Below are 18455 nucleotides of genomic sequence, written 5' to 3'. Positions count from 1 at the left end.
TGAGTGAATAAGAAAAATAGGATATTCTATTACAAAGGGGGCATGGGAAGGGGAAGGGATGAATACTATTATAAGAAGGAGAGGAAGAGAGCATTAAGAGGTAATATTTAAACCTTACTCTCAGGGTAATAAACCCTGAGAGGGAAGAGTAGCTATATTATCCATTGGGAAATAAAACTCTATCTAACCCTACTGAGAAAGTCAGAAGCGATAAAACCAAGGGGAGCAGGGGAGTGGGGTGGTCAAAAAAGGGAGGGGAGAAAAAGGGGAGGGAATTCATTAGGCCTTTAAAAATAAAAAGAGGGGAATAATAGGGGGGGGGGGGTAGAAAGGGAAGTTAATCAAGGGAGAGGATAAGGGATATTGGCTTAAAGCAAACCACTGGTTTAAAAGGAAATAGTGTAAGAAGAAGGGGTAGAACTAGGTGAGGATACAAAAATGTCAACAAATGCACAACTGATAATGATAACTCTGAATGTGAATGGGATGAACTCACTCATAAAACAGAAGCAAATAGCAGAGTGGATTAGAAACCAAAATCCTATCATATGTTGTCAACAAGAAACACATATGAGGTGGGTGGACATACACAAGTTTGGGCATCAAATGAGAAAAAGAAGGCAGGAGTGGCTATTGTAATTTCTGACAAAGCCAAAGTAAAAATAGATATGATTAAAAAAGACAGGGAAGGTCATCACATCCTGATTAAAGGCAGTATAGACACTGAGGAAATAACATTGCTCAATATGTATGCACCAAGCGGCATAGCATCGAAATTCATAAAGGAGAAACTGGCAGATCTCAAGAAGGAAATAGATAGTAAAACCATACTAGTGGGGTATCTAAATATTCCTCTTTCAGATCTAGATAAATCAAACCAAAAAATAAATAAGAAAGAGGTAAGAGAGGTGAATGAAGTCCTAGAAAAATTAGATTTAATTGATATGTGGAGAAAAACAAATAGGGACAAAAAGGAATACACCTTCTATTCAGCTTCACATGGTACATTCACAAAGATTGACCATGTAATAGGGCATAGAAACATTGCAAACAAATGCAAAAGAGCAGAAATAATAAATGTAACCTCAGATCATAATGCAATAAAAATAATAATTATTAAGGGCACCTGGACAGGCAAATCAAAAACTAATTGGAAATTAAATAATATGATTCTCCAAAACCAGTTATTCAAAGAAGAAATCAACAACTTCATTGAAGAGAATGACAATGATGAGACATCCTACCAAACTCTGTGGGATGCAGCTAAGGCAGTATTCAGGGGGAAATTTATATCCTTGAGTGCATATATTAACAAATTAGGGAGGACAGAGATTAGGGAATGGGTATGCAACTTAAAAAACTAGAAAGCGAGCAAATAAAAAATCCCCAGATGAAAACTAAATTAGAAATACTAAAAATCAAGGGAGAAATTAATAAAATCAAAAGTAAAAGAACTATTGAATTAATAAATGAGACTAGAAGCTGGTATTTTGAAAAAACAGATAAAATAGACAAAGTACTGGTCAATCTAATTAAAAAAAAAAAGGAAAGAAGAAAACCAAATTGACAGTATCAAAGATGAAAAGGGAGACCTCAACTCTAATGAAGGGGAAAATAAGGCAATCATTAAAAACTATTTTGCCCAATTATATGGCAACAAATATAACAATTTAGGAGATATGGATGAATATTTACAAAAATACAAATTGCCTAGATTAACAGCAGAAGAAATAGAATATCTAAATAATCCCATATCAGAAAAAGAAATTGAACAAGCCATCAAAGAACTCCCTTACAAAAAATCGCTAGGGCCTGATGGATTCACAAGTGAATTCTATCAGACATTCAAAGAGCAACTAATCCCAATACTATACAAATTATGTGATATGATAAGCAAAGAAGGAGTCCTACCAAATTCCTTTTATGACACAAATATGGTACTGATTCCAAAGCCAGGTAGATCAAAAACAGAGAAGGAAAACTACAGACCAATCTCCCTAATGAACATAGATGCAAAAATCTTAAATAGAATACTAGCAAAGAGACTCTAGCAAGTAATTAAGAAGATCATCCACCATGCTCAGGTGGGATTTATACCAGGAATGCAAGCATGGTTCAACATTAGGAAAACCATTCACATAATTGACCATATCAACAGTCTAACAAACAAAAATCACATGATTATCTCAATAGATGCTGAAAAAGCCTTTGACAAAACACAGCATCCATTCCTATTGGAAACACTGAAAAGTATAGGAATAGAAGGACCTTTTCTAAAAATAATAAACAGTATATACCTAAAACCATCAACAAGCATCAGATGCAATGGGGATAAATTAGAAGCCTTCCCAATAAGATCAGGAGTAAAACAAGGATGCCCATTATCACCTCTATTATTCAACATAGTACTAGAAACACTAGCAGTTGCAATTAGAGAAGAAAAAGAAATTGAAGGTATCAAAATAGGCAATGAGGAGACTAAGCTATCACTCTTTGCAGATGATATGATGGTCTACTTAAAAAATCCTAGAGAATCAACTAAAAAGCTAATAGAAATAATCAACAACTTTAGCAAAGTGGCAGGATACAAAATAAATGCACATAAATCATCTGCATTTCTATATATTTCCAACACATCGCAGCAGCAAGAGGTAGAAAGAGAAACAACATTTAAAATCACCCTAGACAACATAAAATACAGATATCGTGAAATCACAGTCAAAATCACATAAGATTTAGAAGCTTCCATGTTAAAGGATCCAAGAACTTGGAATACAATATTGTAGAAAGCAAAGTAGCTAGGATTACAACCAAGAATCATTTACACAACAAAACTGAGAATAATCCTTTGTGGAGAAAAATGGATATTTAAAGAAATAGAAGATTTCTAAGAATTCTTAGTGAAAAGATGAAAGTTGAATAGAAATTTGACTGTGTAAGGATGGAATTTTTGCAAGGTGGATGGGACAGGAGGAGCCAAAGAAGGAGTGGCTGACAGTTGGTTACAGTTGGTGATGGTTGAGACCAGAGGGAATTCTGGGTAGGAGGAGGAAGGAGGGGAGGAGAGAACTCCTGGTGGAGGACTGAGAGAGGGAGGAGGAGAACATCTCAGCTCGGATCCAGTCCTGAGGGCTTCCTGATGATCTTTCTTTGGCTATTGAAACCCTTATTCCCTGTTCAAAGATTCCATTGCATCTCACCCAGCAACGAGTTAGCTAAGTTTTGGGACTCCATTTTGGGAGTGATCTCTTGGGCTCCTCCCTTTACCCAACCTTGCTGAGAGACCCTTTCTGGTCTAACTTGCAATTATAGAAGAGGATAGAAATAGAAACAGAAGGAGAAGGGACAAGGAGGGAGACACTTAGGAGTGGGGACCCCAAAGGTTCCCACCAGAGTGATGGACCCCATAGAAATAGAGAAGAGGGCACCCTAAAATATCTCTGCCCTTCACCTCATTTCCCAACCCCTAAATTGCAAATATTAAAAGCCATTCATTAGTCAGAGAGCGTTTCAGAGTGCCTGAGAGACGAGGGGGAGGGGAATCACAGTTTGGTCTGGCTGCCTCCATCTTGAAGCGGGACCACTCGCTGTCAAGTTGGCTGGCCTCGGGGGAGGCTTGCGTGAACCCCGCCCTCATTCAGAATTAGATTAGTGTCCCCCATGCCTCATCTTATAGGGGAGCCTTGTGCCCAACTTCTTTGGGGTGGCATGACCATCCAGGTCACCCAGTTTCGAGGTAACGCCCCCTCAAAGTCTCCTAGTGCATATTTGGCAGGAGGGGAGAGCTAGAAGAGAGTCTCACCTCATAGACTCTCTCCCCTCTATCATAACATTGGTTACTGGCTCTCTTTATTCTTATAACTTTGAAATTCAATTAAAAAAGAAAAAGATATACATGAAAGAGCAATTATAAGGAACTCAGTGGACTTAAATTGCTTATGTTCCTATATAGGTAGATGACAGCACCTAAGAAATTTATAATTATTAAGGCAATTAGCAGTCTGCATAAGTAGAGGGCACCAATGTAGGTCAATCATGTTTGAATGATTCCTCTTCAAACACCCCCCCACCCCAATATAGGAGTGAGAAAGAAGGAGGAAGGGAACTATAGAATGGGAGAAAATTTCTCACATAAAGGAGACATGCAAAGAAGAGCTTTTATAATGGTGGAAAAAATAGAAGGGAATGGGGGCAATTCTTGAACCTCACTCTCAATGGAATTGGTTCAAAGAGGTAAGAATATATTCCTATATTGTTATACTCATTTGAGTATAGAAATCTGTCTTACCCAATAGGAAGATAGAAGGACAAGAGAATGAGATACATGAGGCTATGGGAGAGAAGGTTTTGGATGGCATACTTGGGACACAAAGACAAACAGAGTTCAAATGAAGCCTGGAGCAGAGTGCTTTAGCCAAAGTGAAGAGGGCAGAGGTGGCAATCATGATCTTAGGAGAAAAACAAAAGCAAAATTAGACCCAATTAAAAGATAATCATTTTACTAAAAGCGATGATAGACAATAAAGTAATATAAATTTTTTATGTCAAGTTTCTCTGATAAAAGCCTCATTTATTCTAGACAATGAAGAGCCATTCCCCAACTGATAAATGTTCAAATCATATGAACAGGCTGTTTTCAGCAGAATTATATCAATAAATATGATCAATATCATATTCTTTTTGCCTTCTCAGTGGGTGGACTGAGCAATGGGAGGAATGGAAGAGAATATGGAAATCAAAATAGGAAAAAAAGAAATGTTAAAAATAAGTAAATAAATATTTTAAAACTCTAAAATTTTAATTAAAAGATTGTTTTTTTCTTCTTGAAACTTTTTAGTTGATCTATCATAACTGAAATGATTATGCTAAAAATAAATTCTTAGTACACTCAAAAGTGAAATGTGAAAATCTAGACTATTTCTTTGATGATTATATTTATAATTTGTATTTTATCCATGTAATAAAATGAAAATAAGAAGTCAATATGAGATGAGTCATGAATAAAATGTCTGATTAATATAAATTCCTTTGAAGCTTCTCTGTAGATAATAAAATAATTAACATTTTAATAGCATTTACTATGTGCCAAAACAGTACTAAGCACTTAAAAATTATGATCCAATTTGATGATCACAGCAACCTTGCAAGTGTGGAGGTGGAAAATTTGCTACATCTGAGCTAAATTCCCAGCATCCTTTTAATTACGTCCTCATTTGACGTACAGGGATTTGGGAGATAAATTTGGCTGAGACCCATCACAGGGCTCTTTTTTAGGTGTGGCAGGTGTTGGGTCTCTGACTTTGTGCTCTGCTCACTTAACTGAAGGAATCCTTTTCCCTCTTTTTACTGTCTCTATTTTGCTATAATAAAGCCACTAAAAAGCTACTAACAGCCTCATAATTTAAATTGTAATTATTACAGGAGGAAGGTGCAATTGTTTTGTCCATTTTATGTGCACCTGAGGTAAATGAATTAAATGACTTGCCCAGAGTCACACAGTAAGCATCTGAGGCCAGACTGAACTCATCTTCCTGACTTCAGACCCATCACTGAATTCCCTGCACCATCTAGCTGCTCATAGTATCATCATTACACGAAAAAAATTCACATGCTTTCTTATTCAGTCAAGTTTTGAGAAAAGTTCTTCTCTGGCTCTGTAAAACACAGAGAAAAGTTGTATGTATAGACGTTGAAGATAGAGTTAATTGATAAATTAGCACTGACATAAGTAATCAACTAAATATTTACTTTGTATACTTTGAGGTAATTCATATCCTTATGATGCCTCAGTGAAAAATACATGAAGGAGCTTACATTTATAGTAACTATATTAAAAGATGAAAATGCCATATCTGCCATATGTTCAGGAAATTATTATATATATGTTATAAGTTGGAAGTCTTAAGAAAAAATTATGCACTAAGGTTGAGAAGGCAAGGATTATCAAGGTGCTTTATAATGGATTTGTCAGTACTGGATATGCAAAATAAAGCTTAACTCATAAGCCAAACATTATTCAGGTGGCAGAGGAATTATGGATATAACCAATATGATGGATAAGTTGAACATGAGGAGACTGTAGAATGAAACCAAACAGCAGTTCAATAGAGTATAAAAAATAAGATGTCTAAAAAACAAATGATAGGTTGGAACTGACTGCAGGAAACAAGATCAGAGGTAAATAAGTACTACTTGCATACACATGCGTGTATTTATATATTTATATATGTTATACGATATTTGCAGAATTGAATAGAATATGATGATAACAGTGCCAGTATCCAACATCCTGAGGCTTAAAGTAGAAGAGTGAAAAAAAAACAGAACAGAGCCAGAGGGATGAATGGGAATTGTTTTTGGTACTTCTAATCTTAATAAGAAATTGATTTAATATAGACGCTGCAAAGGATTTTTTAAAATTTTCAATGTAAGAAATAAGCATTTAGTACTCCCCACAACCCCATTTTAGTTTCTCTGCAGCCTCTTTGAGAAAAATGAAGTTGTTACATTAATTTTCTGTATGGAAGCCATATTTCTTCATTGAATTAAAACTTTTAAACATGTCTTAGAACATGTTTGCTGATTTAGTGAAGAATTTCTGGATCACTGTATGGATTCTACTTTCTCTCCCCTTATCAAAAGAAAAAAACCATCCTAATAATCCATTTCTGGATTCTGGATTCTGGAAATCTGTTCGATTTGTATCCTTATTTTTTTTTAAAGCAACAAAAACAAAGGGTGAATTATCCTTGTCCAAGATGTATACTTGTAAGGATAAGGAATAGGAAAAAATTTTCCTATCCTTTATCCCTTATCCTTACATACTGTAGAGGAGAAGGGACCTTGTTCATGGCCCCTTAATATTCTCCAGAGATTCTGAAATTCTCTCATTCTGGTTCTAAATGATAAATATTCAAAATCAGAAAAAAATTCCATTCAGCTTTTCCATCGAAGTAATTACCTCATTTCAGATTTCATGAGTGGTGATGCCAGTTCAACACACAGATTACTAAGACATATTAGTACAAGTCTAAATTGTAATAACAGTAGGGTAGAAATTTCAATAACCTGAAAATAAAGATAAGACAGACAACTAAATCTAGGCACCCAAATAGCTTCTAATTTCTTCCCACAATACTTTTTTGTGTCTCTTTCTGTTTACTATTTTAGAAAAAGCAGATTCCATTTTTTTCTCATTTTTATGATCATAAATTCTTTTAAAGTTTAGTTCTCTGTAGTAATTCCAGCTAGACTACTGGCCTCCAACTGTGTCTTCTGTAGGTTTTCTTTTAACTACCAAAAATAAAACAACATTGCTGCGGGGCTTCAGAATGAATGGCAAAAAACCAAACCACACAAACAAAAAACAAAACAAAACCCTGAAAGAGTCAGACGGTAATACTTAATGTAAGAATTGCTATTTTCTTGCTTTCACACTGTTGCTATCCCTGATATTTTTTAAATTTTCAGAGCTAAATGACCACAACTGTAACCTTTACCTACTCTTACTCTTTTTTTGTCTTTGGGGGGTACTGAGAAGGTAAGAGAAATAGTAGAGGTGTGAAAGAGAAAGTATATAGATGATGATTCATGATTTAAGCTGTACAACTTTCACTAGAACACCAAGATTTATGGGAGAGCCACCTTGTTGACAAACCTACTTTTTAATTAAAAATAAAATCACTAACAATATCAAATAAACCTCCTTTTCTTTTAGTGAAGGCGAATATGAAGTAAGAAAGGATTGAATGACTTAGCTTTCATAATAGCAATATTAAAATGATCAAACATAACCAGGTAGTCTTAACACATATATTTATTAGTTTCTGGAGTTTGGTCCTTAGTTTGGTGATAGTGGTCGTGGTGTTGATGATAATGACTGGTAGTTCTGATGGTTGAATGTATATGTGTGGTGTAAGGATAATCAGTCATCTGAAATCTAGATGCTTATTGCTGGAGGTAAAGTCAATTTGATGAAAGGAAGAGAATGCCCCCAATCCCTCTGTAAACTGTGAGTATTTTTTTAAAATTTGGCTATCATTCAGACAAATACATTTTAACTTGACCTTTTAATAAAATGAATTTGAATAAAGGCTTTAATTTCACATCTCATTCTATTTGAAACAAAGTCTAAAGTTTCCTACTCTGCTTATAATAAGTAAGCATCAGAGGCCATATAATAATGTTAATAATTTTTTCCTTTATTTCTTTTCAATCTATATTTTCCTGTCAAATGTGAATTTTAGTTAATCAACAAATATTTATTAAACATCTCCTCCATCAAAGGAGATGCAATAAGGTATTGATCCTACCCTGATGGAGATTTAAACTTAGTCATTAGGGCAAGGCATATATGAAACAGTAAAAGAACAATTTGTATAATTTTTCCCAAAATTACTTGGAATACCCAAGCTCTGTAAGAGTTAATGAAAGAAATATATGGATTGATTGTAATACTAAATGACTTTAAGAAATTAGGCTTGAGTTTTACTTTAAGATGATTAGGATTTGGGAAGACAAAGCGTAAAATATTGTAACCTGGACTAGAAGCCTCAAAGGTGTGGAAGTAGCATGAAGTGTGTCAGGTGTAGAAGAACCATTTTGATCAATATTAGAAATAATGTTAGCTAAACCCTACTCTGATAAGACTCATTCCTCAATGGTTAGCATATTCTTTCCATCTCATATTATGCCCATCCCAGGTAGTCTGAACCAGCATAAACTTTATACATTCTCAACTGGTCACTACCTCACTGCCATTTCTCTCAACAGTATTCCCAAATGTCTCACTCCTGATCCACCCACCCATTTCACTGTGCTCCAGAATGCCAACTTTATAAGTAACAAATTTTCTTTCATCTTAAATGTTTTCCTTTCTTATTCTTCCCATCTAATGACACTCATCACCTGGTTCCTTCCTGATGATACTGTATCCTTGGCCACCCTTTCACAACTGGTTGTTCTTTTACCCTTATCTTTTTTCCTTCCCCTCACCTAATGGTGAGTGGTCTGAAATTACTTTGCTTCTCATCATGAATTCCACACTTTTCCTCTACCATCATTAGTAGGCAACTTCTTCTTTGAGGTTCACACTGTTCAAAATGTAATACCAATCAGATCCTGGTGGCCATTATCCATCAACTCCCATTTCCTTCCCTTCTCAGTGATTTTGTACTTGATTCACAATTTTTCTCAACTCCTCAACTCCTACCCTCATATTAAAAGATTTGAATACATATTGTAATGTTCCCTTGAATATCCTAATTTCCTAGTTCTTCAAATTCTTATACACTTTATCTGTTGGAGAAAAGATTGTCTTCTCTTGTTCTTGTCATCAACCACAAATTCTACATTTCTCTTTCAATGAAGTCGGAAATTACTTAAATCTTTCCATCTTTCTTTATGTTTACAGGCCCTACCCCTGTTCTTTTTATTCACCATTACATCTAATATCTCCATACCTTAATTCTTTCTTAGGTCATCCCCTCTGCATTAGCTGTACTCCAACCTTTTTTGTTTCAACAAACCAAAGGGTTGATATGAGCAAAATCAGCATAGCCCTCTATGTTTCAAATCCCTTACTTCCTTGTCCCACCAGTAAGCATGCCTTGCTAAACTACCTCCATTTGGCATCTTCATTCCCATTCATGAGCTACCAAACAAAGCTAAAAAAAAGCATAAAACTACAATAACTATCTCTACTACAAATTTATGTTATATAATTTCAACTGGACCCTTACTATAGCAATGCAGTCCTTTATACCTCCTTAGTTAATTTACTTTCCCATTAACCACAACAGATATTTCAAACCTTTTTATCCCTTCTCAAGCCTCCTATGTCTTATAGTCTTGCAACTCATTCAGCTTAAACCAAAATTTCATATTTCCATTTATTTGTTTATTTATCTGCCTAGCCATTCACTTATTTATTTGCTTGTTTGCTTATTTATTTATTTATTCATTCATCTGTTTTATTTGTTTAATTGTTTGCTTAATTGTTTATTTATTTATGAGCCCTTACCTTAGAACCAAATATTGTTTCTAAGGCAGAAGAGTGGTAAGGGCTAGGCAGTGGGGGTGAACTGACTTGTCCAGGGTCACATAGCTAGGAAGTGTCTGAGGCTAGATTTGAAACTAGGACCTTCTGTCTCTAGGCCTGGCTTTCAGTCCACAACCCAGCTGCCCCAACTTCATGTTTTACTGAAAAAATTAAGACCATTCACCAAGAGTTCTCTGTTACCCCATATCTCTTATCACTCAGACATCTTACTTGACAATCTCTTTTACCTCTCTCTTATGAAGTCTCTTCTCCTTGTCAAGGTAAACTCCTCTACATATGTCCGTGATCCTCTTCTGTCTTTTGCAGATTTCCCTGTTTCATCCCCACTTTTTATCTATTGGTTTTTTTTAATTGTCTTTAATTGCTAAATCTAATGAGCTTTTCTTAATTCACATCTTTTTAATCTCTCTGTAAACACTGACACTGTTGATGATCCTCTTCTCCTGAATACTATCATATTTAGTTTTTTGTGATCACATTTTCTCTTGGTTTCCCTCATGCCTAATGACCCTTCCTTTCTTAGTCTCCTTTGCTATATCTTCATTTAGATCACACTACTGATATACCCTAAGGCTCTGTTCTAGTTCCTCTTCCCTCTATACCATTCTACTCCTCGATCTCATAAGTTCCAGTGGGCTCAATAATTATTTCTCCTCAAATGATTCCTAAATCTATATATGTATCTAACTCTAATATCTCTCCTGAGCTTCAGTCTCAACTCAATAACTTCCTTTTGGACATCTTAAACTGGATACCATGTAAGCATCTCAAACCCAGCATGTCTAAAATAGAAATAAATCTTTCCACTCAAACTTTTCCCCTCTTCTGGACTTATATATGAATATAAAGGTCATCACTATCCTCTCAGTCAACTAAGCTCACAACCTTGTTGTCATCTTCAACTTTTTTTTTTTTTGTACTCCATATATCTAATTTTTTTTACCGAGTTTTGTCATTTCTATCTTTATAGCCTCTCTAAGATTTGCTCCCTTTTTTCTCATACAGCCACCACCCTCTGGCTTAGGACCTCATTCCTCATTGCTTGGACTATTTCAGTAGCTCACTGGTTGGTCTTCTTTCTTTGGCTCTCCCAATTCCCATCTGTCCTCCACACAGCTGCCAAAATGATTTTTCTAAAGACCAAGTCTCACATCACTTCCATTCCCCACTCAGTAAATTCCATCAGTGCTCTGTCATATTCAGGATAAAATATAAAATCATTTTTTTGACATTTAAAGCCCTTAGAAATTTTCACATTCCTATCTTTCCAGTTTTCTTATGTTTTACTCTATCACACATTTTATGAGCTAGTAATACTTACTTTATTGCTTTTCCTCCATCTCCTAAATCTGTGCCTTTTCAATGCCTGCTCCATGTCTGAAATGTGCTCATTCTCTGACACTTCAACCTTCCGGCTTCCTCAGCTTTCCTCAAGACTCTGTACCACTCTCACTTTCCTCAAGAAGTTTTTCCTGGCTTAGCTTAACCTCTTAATTCATTCTACCCCCGAATCCATCCCTACTAGTGTCTTCCTCCAAAGATGGAATCCTTTATACACTGCATATATTTTGGTTTTTTTGTATAGTTGTTTGTTTGTTGTGTCTCCCATTTGGAATGTGAACTCCTCGAGGAAAGGGACCCTATTCTTACCTTTCTTTGTATGCTCTGGCATATAATAAAGCAATTAATAAATTCACTTTGATGAACTAACTGTAAAATGACCCTTCATCCTATGCATCAACTTTCTTTTTCTTTAGAAATTATGGCAGAATTTTGGGAAAAGGGCAGAGGATGCTAAGAATCACACTGTTTTTATAGTATCTATAAGTCTTACATTAGCTGTTGGTCTTTAGTGTGGAATCCTTGTCTAACAAATGTAAATGGATTAAATTGTACTATTCTTGATATTCTCACAATAAATAAGTTTTTCTTAACCTTTTTTGTGTGCCAGAATCTTTTGGCATTCTGTCGAAATCAATAGGTGCTATCTTAGAAAAATACTTTTAATTGCATAAAATAAATATATAAGATTACAAAGGAAAACAGCTATGTTGAAATCTTTATAAATTTTTTTAAGTTCACAGACCTTCCACCCTCTGATAAAACTAGATGACAAATGAAATTTCAACTAAATGAGGAATGTTTCCAGGTTTTCCTTGTGGAAAGATAAAGAAAGGGATTATTTTGTTTTTATCATATATCTAGACATAATGAGAAACATTAGTTTGTGGCACATTTGTTTATCTTGAATCACATTTTTCTTTATACTTATGGATCTGTAATCTCTTTTACTAAATAGTTCCCTCCTTTGATGTAGATTGCAGCTCATCTATTCTTGCCCTATTTACATTCTAATTTCGTATTGCTTTTGTCAATTATCTATCTCTGGTTGGCATTTAAGTCAGAGGTGTGCTTAACTAGGGCACCATCTGAACTGAGTAACTCTGGGCTAGTCACTTAACTCCAATTGCCTTTTCCTTCCTGCTCTTTTGCCTTGGTTTTAAAAAATCAAATTATTCAATTATATGCCATATTTTGTCGTGTCCTACTTTTTTGATTTTTAAAATATTTTGAGTTTTTTAAAGATAATGTGCTACTTTTCTCTATACACACACACACACATATATACACATACACACACATATACACACACACACACATTTTTTTCCTGCATTGGCCATGACTAAATATAATGTTGGCTAATGCTCTTTAAGAGTTAGAATTTTCATCACTGTAAGTCCAACCAATGGATAAGAGGCAGGAGGCAGAGCTCTTCATGCATATATTAAAAAATACATAAACAAAAATCCCCTTTTGGTTTATCCATTTAGCCACAATTTGTATAGTCTTTTATAGTTTATATTTATTTAGGCTTGAAGTTAATTTCACTCTCTTCTCAAAATGAATCAACCTACAATTTGCATCCTGAAGTAGTTTACTTGCCATTCCCAAACATTCCACACAGATTCTTCATTTCTAAGATCATATTTTAGTCCATTCCCTGTTCTGTTCAGGTACACCAGATAGCATTATTTTGCAGCATATATGAGTTAGAATCTGCTTTATTTAGCCTTCCTGGCAATATCTTAAAGCAATATCTGGGTTTTGGATTTCTAGAAAACTGATACTCAAGGAAGTGATACAATCATGAGCTTTATTGTTATATGATGTAGCAGGCAGGTAAACAAATCATAAGCATACACTCCACCAAATAAAGACAGAAGTTTTTCCCCACATGCAAGAAACTGACCCCAGTTGCTGGATCATGAAAATGTATTGGGGAAGAAACACCTTCTTAGTTGGAGTTCAAGTGGCAAGATTATATACCTAAAGAATAGGCTCAGTTGAGAACAGTAATGGGTGCCAGATGTAAGAGAGGGCATTCCTTATTATGTCGAGATGTTGGAAAATTCTCAGGGTCCAGATCAACATCAGGTTTGGGTAAAGCTCACATAGGAAGAGTTTCTTGGATGATCTAATAATAACTAAAGCATCAAGAGGAGAATGACTGAAGGCCCTTGTATTAGGTTAAACGTTTTTCCCTACTAAAGCCGCAAGCCTTATCCATCTGACATAAAGCTAACAATGGAAAAATACAACTATCTAATTTGCCTATACTATGTTTCTATGGGAATTAAGAACATTTAGCTTAAGTGACTCCATATGTGGAGTCCTAACATTATAATATGACATCAAACAATAATCAAATAATATCAAATAGTATTAATTTATAATTATCATATAATTTCTTCATTTCCTCCCCTTTAAATGAGGTAGTTGGACTAGTTCAGTAATCAAACTCAAATATAAAGGGATCCCTGCAGGCTGTATATTGAATTAGAAAGTCACAAATTAATATTGCCTATGCTGCATATTTATTTTGTTAAACATTTTTCAATTATTTTTTAAACTTTATTTTATTTTATTTTTCAATTAGTTGTAGAAATTTTTACAATTGTTTTCTGGTATTTCGTGATTCCCTTACCACCCTCCACCCCCAGGTGGTAAATTATTTGTTACAAGTTATACCAGTACTTCCATGCAGTATATAGTTCCATATTCCCAAAGTTAATACAGAAGACACATACAATAAAAAACTTACAAAATAAATAAAATGAGAGATGGCATGTTTCTATCTTTAGTCAGACTCAAACAGTCCCTTCTTTGACTTTGGATAGCACTTTTTACTATTTTTCATTAATTAATTAATTAATTTGCAATTTTTTTTTTACATGGTTACACAATTTATGTTCTTTCCCTCTCCTTTTCCCTCCCCTATTCTTGAGCTGATGAGCAATTCCACTGGATTTTACATGTGTCATTGATCAAGACCTATTTCCGTGTTATTAATATTTGCAGTAGAGTGATCTTTTAATGTCAAAACCCTAATCACATCCTCATCGAACTATGTAATTGATCATATGTTTTTCTTCTGTATTTCTACTCCCACAGTTCTTTCTCTGGATATGGATAGCGTTCTTTTTCATAAGTTCCTCTGGATTGTCCTGGATCATTGCATTGCTGCTAGTAGAAAAGTCTATTACATTTGATTGTGCCACAGTGTTTCACTTTCTATGTACAAACATCTCCTGGTTCTGCTCCTTTCACTCTGCATCAGTTCCTGGAAATCTTTCCAGTTCACATAGAATTCCTCCATTTCTTTATTCCTTTCAGCACAGTAATATTCCATCACCAACATCTACCACAATTTGTTTAGCCATTCTCTAATCAATGGACACCCTCTCATTTTCCATTTTTTTACCACCACAAAGAGTGTGGCTATAAATATTTTTGTACAAGTCTTTTTCCTTATTATCTCTTTGGGTTACAAACCTAGCAGTGGTATGGCTGGATCAAAGGGTACACAGACTTTTAAAATCCTTTGTGCATAGTTCCAAATTGCCCTCCAGAATGGTTGGACCAATTCACAACTCCACCAGCAGTGTATTAATATCCCAATTTTGCCACATCCTCTCCAACATTTATCAGTTTCCTTTGTGTTATATTGGCCAATATGCTAGGTGTGAGATGGTACCTCAGCGTTGTTTGATTTGCATTTCTCTAATTATGATAGATTTAGTATACTTTTTCATGTGTTTATTGATAGTTTTGATTTCTTTATCTAAAAACTGCCTATTCATGTCCCTTGACCATTTATCAGTTGGGAAATGGCTTGGGTTGTTTTTTTTTTTTTTTTTTTTTTTTTTTTTGTACAATTGACTTAGATCCTTATAGACTTGGGAAATTAGACTTTTTTTTTTTTTTAAACCCTTAACTTCTGTGTATTGGCTCCTTGGTGGAAGAGTGGTAAGGGTGGGCAATGGGGGTCAAGTGACTTGCCCAGGGTCACACAGCTGGGAAGTGTCTGAGGCCAGATTTGAACCTAGGACCTCCCGTCTCTAGGCCTGACTCTCAATCCACTGAGCTACCCAGCTGCCCCCGGAAATTAGACTTTTGTCAGAGGTTTTTGTTATAAACATTTTTCCCCCAATTTGTCCCTTCCCTTCTAATTTTGATTGCATTGGTTTTGTTTGTACAAAACTTTTTCAATTTAATGTAATAAAAATTATTCATTTTACATTCTTTTAATATTCTCTCTTGTTTGGTCTTAAATTCTTTCCTTTCTCATAGATCTGATAGGTATACTATTCTGTGTTCACCTAATTTACTTATAATTTCCCTCTTTATATTTAAAGTCATTTGCTCATTCTGAATTTATCTTGGTATAGGGTGTAAGATGTTGATCTAAACCTAATCTCTCCCATATTGTTTTCTAATTTTCCCAGCAGTTTTTGTCAAATAGTGGACTGAGAGCTCTGGAAGCCATCTCATGCTGCTGATTAAATCTCCTCTAGGGACTGCTCATGATTTGCAGGACTCGGAACACTGTCAACTACTTTGCTCCGGGGGTTGGGGCTTCAAAACAGGCTTGAATGGGCCAACCACCACAGACTTGGGGCCTCAGTGCAGACTTATTTCAGGGCTTGGGACTTCAGTGAGTGGGCATGTGGTGCTTTGTTGTTGGATTAGGCAGGGTACTGGGTTCTTGAAGTTGGCTTGTGCCCATATAGGTTCAGGATCCTGGCGAAGTAGGTAGACAGTGGGTAGCTTGCACTCCTTTCTGCTCAATCTTACTTCTGACTCCACCCTCACTCCAGTGAAATAGACACTCTCTCCCTATCTTTCAAGTTGTTTTCTGCAGAAGAGTTACTTCACTCTTTCCTCTTGTTGGATCTGTGACTCTAGTATTCATTTTGAAGTGCTATTTTAAGGTTGGTTTGAAAGGATTCTCAGAGCAATTCTAGGTTTCCATGCTGCTACTCTGCCATCTTGGTTCCCCCCTCCCATATCATAATTTTAGATTGATTTTAATTGATAAAAGATAAAATTAAAAAATGATATTTTAGCATTTGGTGAGATAAGCAAGAATTTAATTCTGCCAACTTTTCTGAGAAAGAAATCTGGACTTGCAGACCTTAGTTTGAATATCACCTTTGCCAGTTAATATTGCAACTATTGACAAGCCACTTAACATCTTTGAACCTCAGTTTCTTCATCTGTATAGTGGGAATAATATCTGTAGTTTTAACTCATTTGTTCCTGTTTGTAAAACAGTTTGTATTAAGTTTTATCATTCAACATTTTTAAGCATCTATTTTGCATTCAGGGATATTAAAATTTTTTCACAAAGAGATTTTTAGGTAAGAAGGAGAGCCAAGACTAGTACACAGATAACTATAATACACTTGAATGTAATGACTGCCCAACAATACTTCTGCAGAATCCCAATTTAATACTTTTGGTAACAGAAGAATATTTTGTAATTTGAATTCATGCTCCTTAATTTAACTATTTAGTAACTAATGTTGACAAGAAGCAAACACATCTGTAATTATATGGTTCTAGATACTTGACTTTGATTTTGCTTACATTATATTAGTTTCCTTTCCTACTGATTTCAGGTTTTATGCTAATGGTATAAAGTAGTCATAGAATATTAATAAAGGAAGGAATTTTACAGATCAACTTCATTTTGTAATTGAGCTAACATGAGTCCTAGGGAGTTTAACTGATTTCATAAAACCACACATCTAGCTGGTTAAATAGCTAAGTGTACCATAGTGCACAGAATGACTCTCTATGCCTCAGCTTCAAGATGGTCTGAGATCTCCTGGGAGGCTCCCACAGTGACTTTCCCCTGTATTTTGTGCTGGGACCTACATCCCCGGTGCTCAGAGCAACAGACATAGTGATGTAGGTCCATAACCTCTGTGGCACCTAAAGAAGTGAGGCCTCTTAGATATGAGATTGAAAGTGAGGAAGAAGAGGAGGAGGAATATGAAAAGAAGAAGCCCTACTTAGAGCTGGCCTGGTACTCCAATATGGAACCATTAACTGTAACTAGGTATCATTACTTTAGGACAACTGGAAAGGGCATGGTCTAAGAAAGGTCAGGAAGAGGTATTTTCCCTGTTTGACCTTGGAGTCACTGAATGATTTCCAGGTCTTGGCAGCATTTTTATAGAATGATCAGGCCCCTTTTTGCCTTTCATGGTCACATACCTGGAGCCTTTGCCCTGAACTTTTGTATCCCTCCCTCCTCTCCTTGCCTGGTCTTCTACTGACTGGTGATGGTCAAAAAAATATTCAGCTACAGATAGGGGCTTGGGCCATGTGGATCTATTCCCACTCTTTGGAGGATCTGCAGTGGTCTTCAGTGAAGATGTGGTATTGAATCATGCTCATTCCGTGCTTCCATCTGAATTTGAGACATCTGGGCAGTGCTAAGTTGAGTCTCTATGCTCACGACCCCATCTTCTCATGAGATGGATTTCAACATCATCAGCTGGAGCTATTGTGAGACATCCTTCCTGCTGAGAAGAGGTGATGATGGTTCCCTTTGTGTTTGAAATCTCAGCCAATTCAAGATGAGCTCTCCATGTAGCTCCTGTGACCTCCATGGAGTGGCATTCTCCAGATGATGTCATCTTTGCAAAGCAGGGAAAAATCACTAGCTCACACAGTGGGATCTGGTAGTAGAGTGGACCATAGAGGCAGGGCAACACAGAGGTTGAGAACAATTTCCTCTTGGCTTAGCTTCCCCAGCAGTTGCTGATTGTATACAAAGGGGAGAAGGCATCCACAGCATCTGAGTATTGTCGTCGTCTTCTTCTTCCTCTTCCTCTTCCTCTTCCTCTTCCTCTTCCTCTTCCTCCTCCTCCTCCTCTTCCTCCTCCTCCTTTCTTCTTTTTTTTTTTAGATTTAAATATTTTTTTTAGAAAAATTTTCCATGGTTACATGATTCATGTTTTTACTTTCCCCTTCACCCCCCACCATAGCCAACGAGCATTTCCACTGCTTTTAACATATAAATCAAGACTTATTTACATATCAT

General features: G+C 35.7%; 1 protein-coding gene across 1 annotated transcript in view; it reads left to right on the top strand.

Moving 5' to 3' along the window:
• Positions 1–18455, top strand: part of FER (FER tyrosine kinase) — a 273706-nt gene that overhangs the window by 168226 nt on the left and 87025 nt on the right. Inside the window, exon 16 of the mRNA XM_044680270.1 lies at positions 8773–8840. Within this exon, the coding sequence (XP_044536205.1) occupies positions 8773–8840 (68 nt within the window). The remainder of the gene's footprint in view (positions 1–8772; positions 8841–18455) is intronic.

The sequence above is a fragment of the Gracilinanus agilis genome, chromosome 1, assembly GCF_016433145.1.
Source record: "Gracilinanus agilis isolate LMUSP501 chromosome 1, AgileGrace, whole genome shotgun sequence".
Classification (NCBI taxonomy): Eukaryota; Metazoa; Chordata; class Mammalia; order Didelphimorphia; family Didelphidae; genus Gracilinanus; species Gracilinanus agilis.
Note: the sequence above shows the minus strand (reverse complement) of the source record. Positions and strands in the feature narration are given on the sequence as shown.